An 11679-nucleotide genomic window follows, 5' to 3' on the forward strand; every position below is an offset into this window, starting at 1 on the left:
TACCAAACCCACCAAAGATTGACTCTTTAGCACTTAAATTGCTTTTTACTTATGTAGTAATTTTGAACACCTTAATTACTACTTCTCTCCTATGTAACACTTGTCGCACTCAAATATGGAATTTGGAGTAACTCGTTGGGCGCTGAAAGTTTTTTGGTGCTGCCTTGGACACACTGAGGGGTTTCCCTTACCCCCAAATGAAACAGATATGAGAATGTATGATAGAGTGACCTGGGCGCCCCCTTTCAGTGGCTGGGTGCAGAAGTAATTACTGATGATTCACTTTTTTAACCCGTATAATCAGTAAATATCTCAAAATGAATGTCATCCAATTATATAAAAAAATGACAATAAATTTAATAATTGTATTAAATTTATTGTCATTTTTTTATATAATTGGATGACATTCATTTTGAGATATTTACTGATTATACGGGTTAAAAAAGTGAATCATCAGTAATTACTTCTGCACCCAGCCACTGAAAGGGGGCGCCCAGGTCACTCTATCATACATTCTCACTTCTCACACTCAGCTGCTTCTTCTTATTAATGTAATACTTTCTACCACCTAAACTGCTACTTCTTGCTGGTGTGATGCCTTGGGGCAGTTGGGTTGCGCTGGCCTGGAGGGGTCCCAAGAACTGTACTTGAACCTTAGGAATGTTAGGGACCCACCAGATGAGGTCATCTAGTCATGGTAGGTAGGCCCATATTTTTGGCCAAAATTGTGCTAAGAACCTCAATTTTACTCCATGTTAAATTGCAGATTTTATTATAATTGTTCTGATTAGCAGTGTTTTTAGTAATTAGAGCGTGCACCGGCAATATTTCTTTGACCTGAAGGCCAGATTCAGTTGTAAGCGTCTTTCATCCACGAGTAAGTGTGGCTACAGTATGCGCCCCTCTTACAGAATTGCTGGACTTGCAGATTTGTTCACAGCTCCATAGAGCCGCGTACAGAAGAGCCACAAGCGATGTGAGAGTTGTGGGGCCATTGGTACCGTTTTTTTTAATTGACTCCTTAAAGGGATGATGCCTAATGCATATATTACATATAGTCCATCCTCCATTTCAGATCCATCATACCGTTGTGTCATTGCAGAGCCCATTTTCCATTCTGTGGAGCCTTATACAAAGAAGGAGCTATCCGCAGTTACCCTTCCAGATATTATCCGCAGCTATAAAGTAATGGCAGCTGAGAATATTCCGGAGAATCCACTGAAGTTCTTATATCCAAGCACGCTAAAGGATACGGCATTTGGGAAGTTCTACTCTAAGCCTAAGGATGGTAAGTAATGCAGCGGCTAGTGGACCTAATATATTGATTCAGTGGCGGAACTAGCGAGCGGTGGGCCTGGGGGCTAGGGAGCGGTGGGCCTGGGGGCTAGCGAGCGGTGGCCCTGTGGGCTAGGGAGCGGTGTTTCTGGGGACTAGTGAGTGCCTCTCTTCCCTCTTTTCCTTACTTTTCCTTGGAACAGACTGCACAACCCTGACCACAAGTCCTTTGTGATAAGCAGAAGACATCGTACTCCTCGAGTATTGTGCAGTAAACTTCTGATTTCTCCTAACACAATGTTCCCTTTAGCCTTATCTATGTGTAAGTAACCATGACAGTTGGGTGACACTGGAATTATTATTTCACGTGTCCGTTATGTGCGCATAAAAGTTTTCTGTCATGTTGGTCTGAGTGTACCTAGTGATGTGCTTCTCCACTGAAATGCAACATCAAGGCATGAAGCAGATTATATTAAAAGTATAGAGCGAGAAGCAAAGACCATCAGTGCTGTGCTATTTGCAGAAATAAAATACCGGACTGCGGGAGGGTTAGGATTAGGCACTGGGGGGGGGGGGATGATAGGGTTATGCTGCGGGAGGGTTAGGCTGCAGGTGGGGGTAGTTAGGATTAGGCTGCATGTGGGGAGGGTTTGGGTTAGGCTGCAGGAGGGGAGGTTTAGGCTGCAGGTGGGGGGAGTGGTTAGGTTTAGGCTGCGGGAGGGGAGGGTTAGGCTGCGGGAGGGGAGGGTTAGGGTTAGGCTGCGGGAGGGGAGGGTTAGGCTGCGGGAGGGGAGGGTTAGGCTGTGGAAGGAGAGGGATAGGGTTAGGCTGAGGTAGGGGAGGGTTAGGCTGCGGGAGGGTTAGGCTGTGGAAGGAGAGGGATAGGGTTAGGTTGCGGGAGGGGACGGTTAGGGTTAGGCTGTGGAGGAGGAGGGATAGGGTTAGGCTGTGGAAGGAGAGGGTTAGGGTTAGGCTACGGGAGGGGAGGGTTAGGGTTAGGCTGCAGGAGGGGAGGGATAGGGTTAGGCTGCTGGAGGGGAGGGTTAGGCTGCAGGAGGGGAGGGATAGGATTAGGCTGCGGGAGGGGAGGGATAGGGTTAGGCTGCGGGAGGGGAGGGATAGGGTTAGGCTGCGGGAGGGGAGGGTTGGGCTGTGAAAGGAGAGGGTTAGGGTTAGGCTGCGGGAGGGGAGGGTTGGGCTGTGAAAGGAGAGGGATAGGGTTAGGCTGCGGGGGGGGGGTTGGGTTGTGAAAGGAGAGGGTTAGGGTTAGGCTGCGGGAGGGGAGGGTTGGGCTGTGAAAGGAGAGGGATAGGGTTAGGCTGCGGGAGGGGAGGGTTGGGCTGTGAAAGGAGAGGGTTAGGGTTAGGTTGCGGGAGGGGAGGGTTAGGGTTAGGCTGTGGAAGGGGAGGGATATGGTTAGGCTGCTGGAGGGGAGGTTGGGGTTAGGCACTAGGGAGAGATTAGGGTTGGGCTGCTGGAGGGGAGGTTGAGGTTAGGCACTAGGGAGAGATTAGGGTTGGGCTGCTGGAGGGGAGGTTGAGGTTAGGCACTAGGAGAGATTAGGGTTAGGCTGCTGGAGGGGAGGGTTAGGGTTATGCACTAGGGGGAGATAAGGGTTAGGCTGCGGGAGGTGAGGGTTAGAGTTATGCACTAGGGGGAAGTTACGGTTATGCACTAGGGGGAGATTAGGGTTAGGCTGTGGGTGGGGAGGCGGTTAGGTTTGAGCTGCGGGTGATGAAGATTAGGGTGGGGGGGGGGAGGCAGTTAGAGTTAGGCTGCGAGTGGTTTAGGGTTAGTACCCCGTTAGGGTAAGGCTGTTTAGTAGTCTCTCTGTGCACTGAGCCCCTGTCTTTTTGTTAGATCATTATTGTCCTATGTGTTTTAGATCTAATTTTAGTGATTCCAGACTGGTAGAGGTTCTGGGTTCCCTTACCCGGCACTTGAGGCTGCGTTTGAGCTGACCAGCTAGCGTTGAGTTGATAACGGAGCTATACCTAAGTCCCGATATCCTCAAGGACGCTTTATGAAACAAAGATCATATACTGTACCCAACCTATTATTTGTTGTGCTCTAGCTCCGGAACCGATGGATCTTGATGGCCCAAAAGGAACAGGATACATCAAAACTGAACTCATTTCAGTATCTGAAGTGTGAGTATCCCGAGCAATAATCTTATGCCCAAAACTGTTATTTGTATTGTTTTATCAGTGAACTGTTTCTGCTGGTTGGTTGTAGACATCCTTCTAGACTTCAGAATCCAGAGTCCCTGCTGCCAATGTCTGACGCCGAGTACGACGACCTGGCCAGGCTTGTAGGACCTGCTGAATTTGACACTGTGGTGAGCGTTTGATGCATTATGATGGTAGATGTATTGTGTATCTGTAGCAGTGGTTCTCCACTCCAACCCTCAGGAACCCCCAACAAGTCACGTTTTCAGGATTTCTGTCTGTGCAAGCTGGCGGAATAATTACTGAACCAGCACAAAATAGAGTAACTCACTTGTGCATGATCAAAGAAATCCACAAAACATGGCCTGCTGGGTGGTGTTTGACTGTAGTTGAGAACCTCAGTCCTATATAATGTAGTCTGTTGGGGTGTGAGCCACCTGCCCCCACCTCAGTGACTGGAATGGGACAGATCACCAGGAGATGACGGAGGGTGTGGGGGGGGGGGGGGGGCACAGATGAGGTTGATATGTCTGGTTAATTTTACCAGTCATTCATATTTGCAGCCATTCCTGTAACTTTATGTAATTTAGCCTTCTCAATGCCTTCCCTGCACCCTCTGCTACTTTATCTTCTTTATATATCCCACGAATGAGAAGGCGACTTTATTCTCATCTACCTACTCTTCTACCTCGCCTCTTGATCCAGCACATCACAGACAGTTGATCCTTGTCTCCTGAGCTCATCCCACACTAAAATATGTAATCTCTCTTTACTGATATCATTTGTCAGTGTGCAGTGATTGCTCCTTTACTGATATCATTTGTCAGTGTTCCAGTGTGCGGTGATTACTCCTTAACTGATATCATTTGTCAGTGTTCCAGTGTGCAGTGATTACTCCTTTACTGATATCATTTGTCAGTATTCCAGTGTGCGGTGATTACTCCTTTACTGATATAATTTGTCAGTATTCCAGTGTGTGGTGGTTACTCCTTTACTGATATCATTTGTCAGTATTCCAGTGTGCGGTGATTACTCCTTTACTGATATCATTTGTTAGTGTTCCAGTGTGTAGTGATTACTCCTTTACTGATATCATTTGTCAGTGTTCCAGTGTGCAGTGATTACTCCTTTACTGATATCATTTGTCAGTATACCAGTGTGTGATGATTACTCTTTTACTGATATCATTTGTCAGTATTCCAGTATGCAGTGATTACTCCTTTACTGATATCATTTGTCAGTATTCCCGTGTGTGGTGATTACTTCTTTACTGATATCATTTGTCAGTATTCCAGTGTGTAGTGATTACTCCTTTACTGATATCATTTGTCAGTATTCCCGTGTGTGGTGATTACTTCTTTACTGATATCATTTGTCAGTATTCCAGTGTGCCGTGATTACTCCTTTACTGATATCATTTGTCAGTATTCCAGTGTGCAGTGATTACTCCTTTACTGATATCATTTGTCAGTGTTCCAGTGTGCAGTGATTACTCCTTTACTGATATCATTTGTCAGTGTTCCAGTGTGTAGTGATTGCTCCTTTACTGATATCATTTGTCAGTATTCCAGTGTGCGGTGATTGCTCCTTTACTGATATCATTTGTCAGTATTCCAGTGTGCAGTGATTGCTCCTTTACTGATATCATTTGTTAGTATTCCAGTGTGTAGTGATTACTCCTTTACTGATATCATTTGTCATTATTCCAGTGTGCAGTGATTACTCCTTTACTGATATCATTTGTCAGTATTCCAGTGTGCAGTGATTACTCCTTTACTGATATCAGAGTATTCCAGTGTGCAGTGATTGCTCCTTTACTGATATCATTTGTTAGTATTCCAGTGTGTAGTGATTACTCCTTTACTGATATCATTTGTCAGTATTCCAGTGTGTGGTGATTACTCCTTTACTGATATCATTTGTCAGTATTCCAGTGTGCAGTGATTGCTCCTTTACTGATATCATTTGTTAGTATTCCAGTGTGTAGTGATTACTCCTTTACTGATATCATTTGTCATTATTCCAGTGTGCAGTGATTACTCCTTTACTGATATCATTTGTCAGTATTCCAGTGTGCAGTGATTACTCCTTTACTGATATCAGAGTATTCCAGTGTGCAGTGATTGCTCCTTTACTGATATCATTGTTAGTATTCCAGTGTGTAGTGATTACTCCTTTACTGATATCATTTGTCAGTATTCCAGTGTGCAGTGATTGCTCCTTTACTGATATCATTTGTCAGTATTCCAGTGTGCAGTGATTGCTCCTTTACTGATATCATTTGTCAGTGTTCCAGTGTGTGGTGATTACTCCTTTACTGATATAATTTGTCAGTGTTCCAGTGTGCGGTGATTACTCTTTTACTGATATAATTTGTCAGTATTCTAGTGATTACTCCTTTACTGATATCATTTGTCAGTGTTCCAGTGTGCGGTGATTACTCCTTTACTGATATCATTTGTCAGTATTCCAGTGATTACTCCTTTACTGATATCATTTGTCAGTATTCCAGTGATTACTCCTTTACTGATATCATTTGTCAGTATTCCAGTGATTACTCCTTTACTGATATCATTTGTCAGTATTCCAGTGTGTGGTGATTACTCTTTTACTGATATCATTTGTCAGTATTCCAGTGATTACTCCTTTACTGAAATCATTTGTCAGTATTCCAGTGATTGCTCCTTTACTGATATCATTTGTCAGTATTCCAGTGTGTGGTGATTACTCCTTTACTGATATCATTTGTCAGTGTTCCAGTGTGCAGTGATTGCTCCTTTACTGATATCATTTGTCAGTATTCCAGTGTGTGGTGATTACTCCTTTACTGATATCATTTGTCAGTATTCCAGTGTGCAGTGATTGCTCCTTTACTGATATCATTTGTCAGTATTCCAGTGTGTGGTGATTACTCCTTTACTGATATCATTTGTCAGTGTTCCAGTGTGCAGTGATTGCTCCTTTACTGATATCATTTGTCAGTATTCCAGTGTGTGGTGATTACTCCTTTACTGATATCATTTGTCAGTATTCCAGTGTGCAGTGATTACTCCTTTACTGATATCATTTGTCAGTATTCCAGTGTGTGATGATTACTCCCTTTACTGATATCATTTGTCAGTATTCCAGTGTGCAGTGATTACTCCTTTACTGATATCATTTGTCAGTATTCCAGTGTGCAGTGATTGTTCCTTTACTGATATCATTTGTCAGTATTCCAGTGTGCAGTGATTACTCCTTTACTGATATCATTTGTCAGTATTCCAGTGTGTGATGATTACTCCTTTACTGATATCATTTGTCAGTGTTCCAATGTGCAGTGATTACTCCTTTACTGATATAATTTGTCTGGCATTGACTATACTCTCCCCTGCCACGCTGGTAATAGAGCCTGGGTCACTTGCTTGTTTTTACCCTAAAGTTGTCAGCCACCCGCCCCCCACCCCCGATGTGACACACATATGTTAATTCAATCTATAAGAAAGTGCCGAATGAAGTGTGTGTTGTGTTCGATATCCCATAGGTTGAATTAATTGTGTATAACACACTTACCTACTTCTAAGTTATTCTGTCTGGGGGGACGCAGTCACCATGGCACACTCATAGCGCCCATTTCAGAGTTGTGGATTAGGGTTAGCCTGTAGAAGGGGATGGTTAGGTTTAGACTGTGGGAGGGTTAGGATTAGGCTGCGGGAGTGGAGGGTTAGGGTTAGGCTGCGGGAGGGTTAGGGTTAGGCTACGGGAGGGTTAGGGTTAGGCTACGGGAGGGGAGGTTTAGGATTGGGCTGTGGGAGTGGAGGGTTAGCGTGAGGCTGTAGGAGTGAAGGGTTAGGGTGAAGCTGTGAGAGGGGAGAGTTAGGGCAAGGCTGTGAGAGGGAAGTGTTAGGGCGAGGCTGTGGGAGGGGAGGGTTAGGCTGCAGGAGGTGATGGTTAGGGTTAGGCTGCGGGAGTGGAGGGTTAGGGTGAGGCTGCTGGCATGGAGGGTTAGGGAGAGGCTGTGAGAGGGGAGAATTAGGGTGAGGTTGTGAGAGGGAAGGATTAGGGCGAGGCTGCAGGAGGGGACGGTTAGGGTAATGCCGTGGGAGGGGAAGATTGGGGTTAGGCTGCGGGATTGGAGGTTTAAGGTTAGGCTCCGGGAGGTTTAGGGTTGGGCTGAGAGAGTGGAGGGTTAGGTTGAGGCTGCGGGAGTGGAGGGTTAGGGTGAGGCTGCGGGAGTGGAGGGTTAGGCTGCGGGAGGCGAGGGTTGGGATGCGGGAGTGGAGGGTTAGGGTGAGGCTGTGAGAGGGAAGGGTTAGGGTGAGGCTGCAGGAGTGGAGGGTTAGGGTGAGGCTGTGAGAGGGGAGGGTTAGGGTGAGACTGCGGTTGGGGAGGGTTAGGGTTAGGCTGCGGTAGGGTTAGGCTGAGATAAGGGAGGGTTAGGGCTATACTGAGGGAGAGAAGGATTAAGGCTGCAGTAACGGGGGTTAGGGTTCGGCTGAGGTAGGGGAGGGTTAGGGTTGGGCTGCGGGAGGGGAGGGTTATGGTGAGGCTGTGAGAGGGAAGGGTTAGGGTGAGGCTGCAGGAGTGGAGGCTTAGGGTGAGGCTGCGGGAGGGTTAGGCTGAGGTTGGGGAGGGTTACGGTGAGGTTGCGGGAGGGGAGGGATAGGGTTAGGCTGAGGTAGGGGAGGGTTAGGGCTATACTGAGGGAAAGGGTTAAGGCTGTAGTAATGGAGGGTTAGGCTGAGGTAGGGGAGGGATAGGATGAGGCTGCGGGAGGGGAGGGATAGAGTTAGGGTTAGGCTGAGGGTAGGGGAGGGTTAGGGTGAGGCTGCGGGAGGGGAGGGATAGGGTTAGGCTAAGGTAGGGGAGGGTTAGGGTTAGGCTGAGGTAGGGGAATGTTAGGGTTAGGCTGAGGTAGGGGAGGGTTAGGGTGAGGCTGCGGGAGGGTTAGGGTGAGGCTATGGGAGGGGAGGGATAGGGTTAGGCTGAGCTAGGGGAGGGTTAGGGTGAGGCTGCGGGAGGGGAGGGATAGAGTTAGGGTGAGGCTGAGGTAGTGGAGGGTTAGGGTGAGGCTGCGGGACGGATAGGGTTAGGCTGCGGGAGGGTTAGGCTGAGGTAGGAGGGCAGGGATAGGGTTAGGCTGAGGTAGGGGAGGGTTAGGGTTAGGCTGAGGTAGGGGAGGGTTAGGGTGAGGCTGTGAGAGGGAAGGGTTAGGGTGAGGCTGCAGGAGTGGAGGGTTAGGGTGAGGCTGCGGGAGGGATAGGGTTAGGCTGCGGGAGGTTTAGGCTGAGGTAGGGGAGGGTTAGCGTGAGGCTGCGGGAGGGCAGGGATAGGGTTAGGCTGAGGTAGGGGAGGGTTAGGGTGAGGCTGCGGGAGGGATAGGGTTAGGCTGAGGTAGGGGAGGGTTAGGGTGAGGCTGCGGGAGGGGAAGGATAGGGTTAGGCTGAGGTAGGGGAGGGTTAGGGCTATACTGAGGGAGAGAAGGATTAAGGCTGCGGTAACGGAGGGTTAGGGGTCAGTATTAGTGTTATTTACAGCCAGAGCCGCTGAATGATAACTGCAGGTCAACATCACCTGACCACTGAACCCAGAAGACACCACTCAAGCCAACGGAGATCCGCTAGCAGCTAAGTTTCACTGGAGCGGGAAACACTTTTGTCTGCATTCTGATCATGGCCACATGTCAGCAGTGTTGACGTGGTGAATGTTGGCGTTCTCATGACATTGTTATTGTGCACAAAACATACCCAACCCCTTTCTGGGAGGTAGAGGTGAGAGGTGCAGGGACGTGGGGGCAGGGAATCACAGCCCTGGAGGGGTTATGTAACTTGCAGTCTAACATCTATTAATTACAAGTATACTTTAGGACGCCTGTTATTACTGAGGGAGGGATAGTGGGGTGAAACGCGTTGTTATCAGTTCTTGTACAGGATATGAATATGAAAAGCGCTTCATTTAATGTAATCCACTCATTTTATAATGTTTTGCATTCAACAGATGTCATCTTACAGCAATTAAACAGCTGCAATATTTTCTCAGAACATCATAAGAACAGCAACATCCATCAATCACATCGTTACAGATTAGCTCTGCAAGTATTCCGGAAGCTTCTCTCACTGTCTGTCGTATCTCCTGCTGTAGAGACTGGCGATTATGCCGCGTACATCAGACGCATGTTATTTGCTAGAAGCTGTGTGTGTTTAATGCCTTAAGTACATGTGTTATAGGGGTAAATGTATGAAGCAGTGATAAGAGTGGAGAAGTGAGCCAGTGGAGAAGTTGCCCATGGCAACCAATCAGCATTGAAGTAACATTTAAAATTTGCATACTATACAATTGTACGGAACAGCTGATTGGTTGCCGTGGGCAACTTCTCCACAGGCTCACTTCTCCATTCTTATCACTGCTTCATACATTTACCCCATGGAGTGTTGCTGACTAGGATATAAAAATCACATCATTACTGCTTCAACCTAAACAATAATAATAACATTCAGTATGAGTACTGTGCCCTGACCTATAATAAAACATGCTACCTGTATGTACAGAGCTCTAATGGTTTAAATTACGTGATTCATTTAGCTTTATTAGCAACACAACCAAGATAAGGCTGCAACACATTTATTTGTTTTGGAGAGTATCTGCTGCAATGGATGAGCATCTGCTGCATTGGATGAGCATCTGCTGCATTGGATGAGCTGCAATGGATGAACATCTGCTGCATTGGATGAGCATCTGCTGCATTGGATGAGCTGCAATGGATGAGCATCTGCTGCAATGGATGAGCATCTGCTGCAATGGATGAGCTGCAATGGATGAGCATCTGCTGCAATGGATGAGCTGCAATGGATGAGCATCAGCTGCAATGGATGAGCTGCAATGGATGAGCATCTGCTGCAATGGATGAGCATCTGCTGCAATGGATGAGCATCTGCTGCAATGGATGAGCATCTGCTGCAATGGATGAGCTGCAATGGATGAGCTCCTGCTGCAATGGATGAGCTGCACTGGATGAGCTGCAATGAATGAGCTGCAATGGATGAGCTGCAATGAATGAGCTGCACTGGATGAGCTGCAATGAATGAGCTGCAATGGATGAGCTGCAATGGATGAGCTGCAATGGATGAGCTGCAATGGATGAGCTGCAATGGATGAGCATCTGCTGCAATGGATGAAGAACAAATAAAGAGACATTTCACAGGTGCTATATCCAGTATTCTGTGTGGAGATTCAGGTACATTATAGTGATGTATTACAGATAAATACCCGATGGAAGGGCAGAACATTAAACAGTAACACTTTAGCTTTGCGCAGCTGGGGAGCGCGGCTTGTGTGTGGCGGGCAGCGTTGTTAGCATCATGTGATACTGTTGTGTCCACTGTACTTTGTGTGTTCTAGCTCATCCAATGATCTGCATTTCAACACTTGGCAAAAGCAAGAGTCTGGTCCATAAATAAAGGTCATCTCCCACCGGACGCGGGTCCTGATTCAGACGTGGGCGCAGCGTGTGTCGGCGGTCTCATGTCTGCAATACAGCTACAACGTCCTTCCCTTATGTTCGCTTGTGTACATCTGTGCGTCTGTATTTACAAGGACCGAGACGGTATCCGGTATCCTTTAGGTCGACAGCACTTAGCTTGACACTCATTAGGTTGACCACTATTGGTCGACATGCATTAGGTTTATATGGTCTATAGGTCAACATGGGAAAAGGGCGACATAGGTTTTTCAATTTATTTTTTTATTTTCTCTATCGTCCTAGTGGATGCTGGGGTTCCTGAAAGGACCATGGGGAATAGCAGCTCCGCAGGAGACAGGGCACAAAAAGTAAAGCTTTAGGATCAGGTGGTGTGCACTGGCTCCTCCCCCTATGACCCTCCTCCAAGCCTCAGTTAGATTTTTGTGCCCGGCCGAGAAGGGTGCAATCTAGGTGGCTCTCCTAAAGAGCTGCTTAGAAAAGTTTAGCTTAGGTTTTTTATTTTACAGTGAGTCCTGCTGGCAACAGGATCACTGCAACGAGGGACTTAGGGGAGAAAAAGTGAACTCACCTGCGTGCAGGATGGATTGGCTTCTTGGCTACTGGACATCAGCTCCAGAGGGACGATCACAGGTACAGCCTGGATGGTCACCGGAGCCGTGCCGCCGGCCCCCTTGCAGATGCTGAAGTAAGAAGAGGTCCAGAATCGGCGGCAGAAGACTCCTCAGTCTTCTAAAGGTAGCGCACAGCACTGCAGCTGTGCGCCATTTTCCTCTCAGC

At 47.3% G+C, this 11679-nt stretch overlaps 1 protein-coding gene across 2 annotated transcripts in view; it reads left to right on the plus strand.

Annotated features, from left to right (window-relative positions):
• STAT1 (signal transducer and activator of transcription 1) overlaps window positions 1-9971 on the plus strand; it is a 153325-nt gene extending 143354 nt beyond the window's left edge. The window contains exons 21-24 of one of the 2 annotated variants that reach the window (XM_063932754.1): window positions 1076-1288; window positions 3350-3425; window positions 3511-3613; window positions 9420-9971. In XM_063932754.1, coding sequence (XP_063788824.1) covers window positions 1076-1288; window positions 3350-3425; window positions 3511-3613; window positions 9420-9440 — 413 coding nt within the window. In that variant the 3' untranslated portion in view covers window positions 9441-9971. The remainder of the gene's footprint in view (window positions 1-1075; window positions 1289-3349; window positions 3426-3510; window positions 3614-9419) is intronic. The other variant, XM_063932755.1, reaches the window with a different exon arrangement.
• Window positions 9972-11679: the final 1708 nt, after the last annotated feature.

The sequence above is a fragment of the Pseudophryne corroboree genome, chromosome 7, assembly GCF_028390025.1.
Source record: "Pseudophryne corroboree isolate aPseCor3 chromosome 7, aPseCor3.hap2, whole genome shotgun sequence".
Lineage (NCBI taxonomy): Eukaryota > Metazoa > Chordata > Amphibia > Anura > Myobatrachidae > Pseudophryne > Pseudophryne corroboree.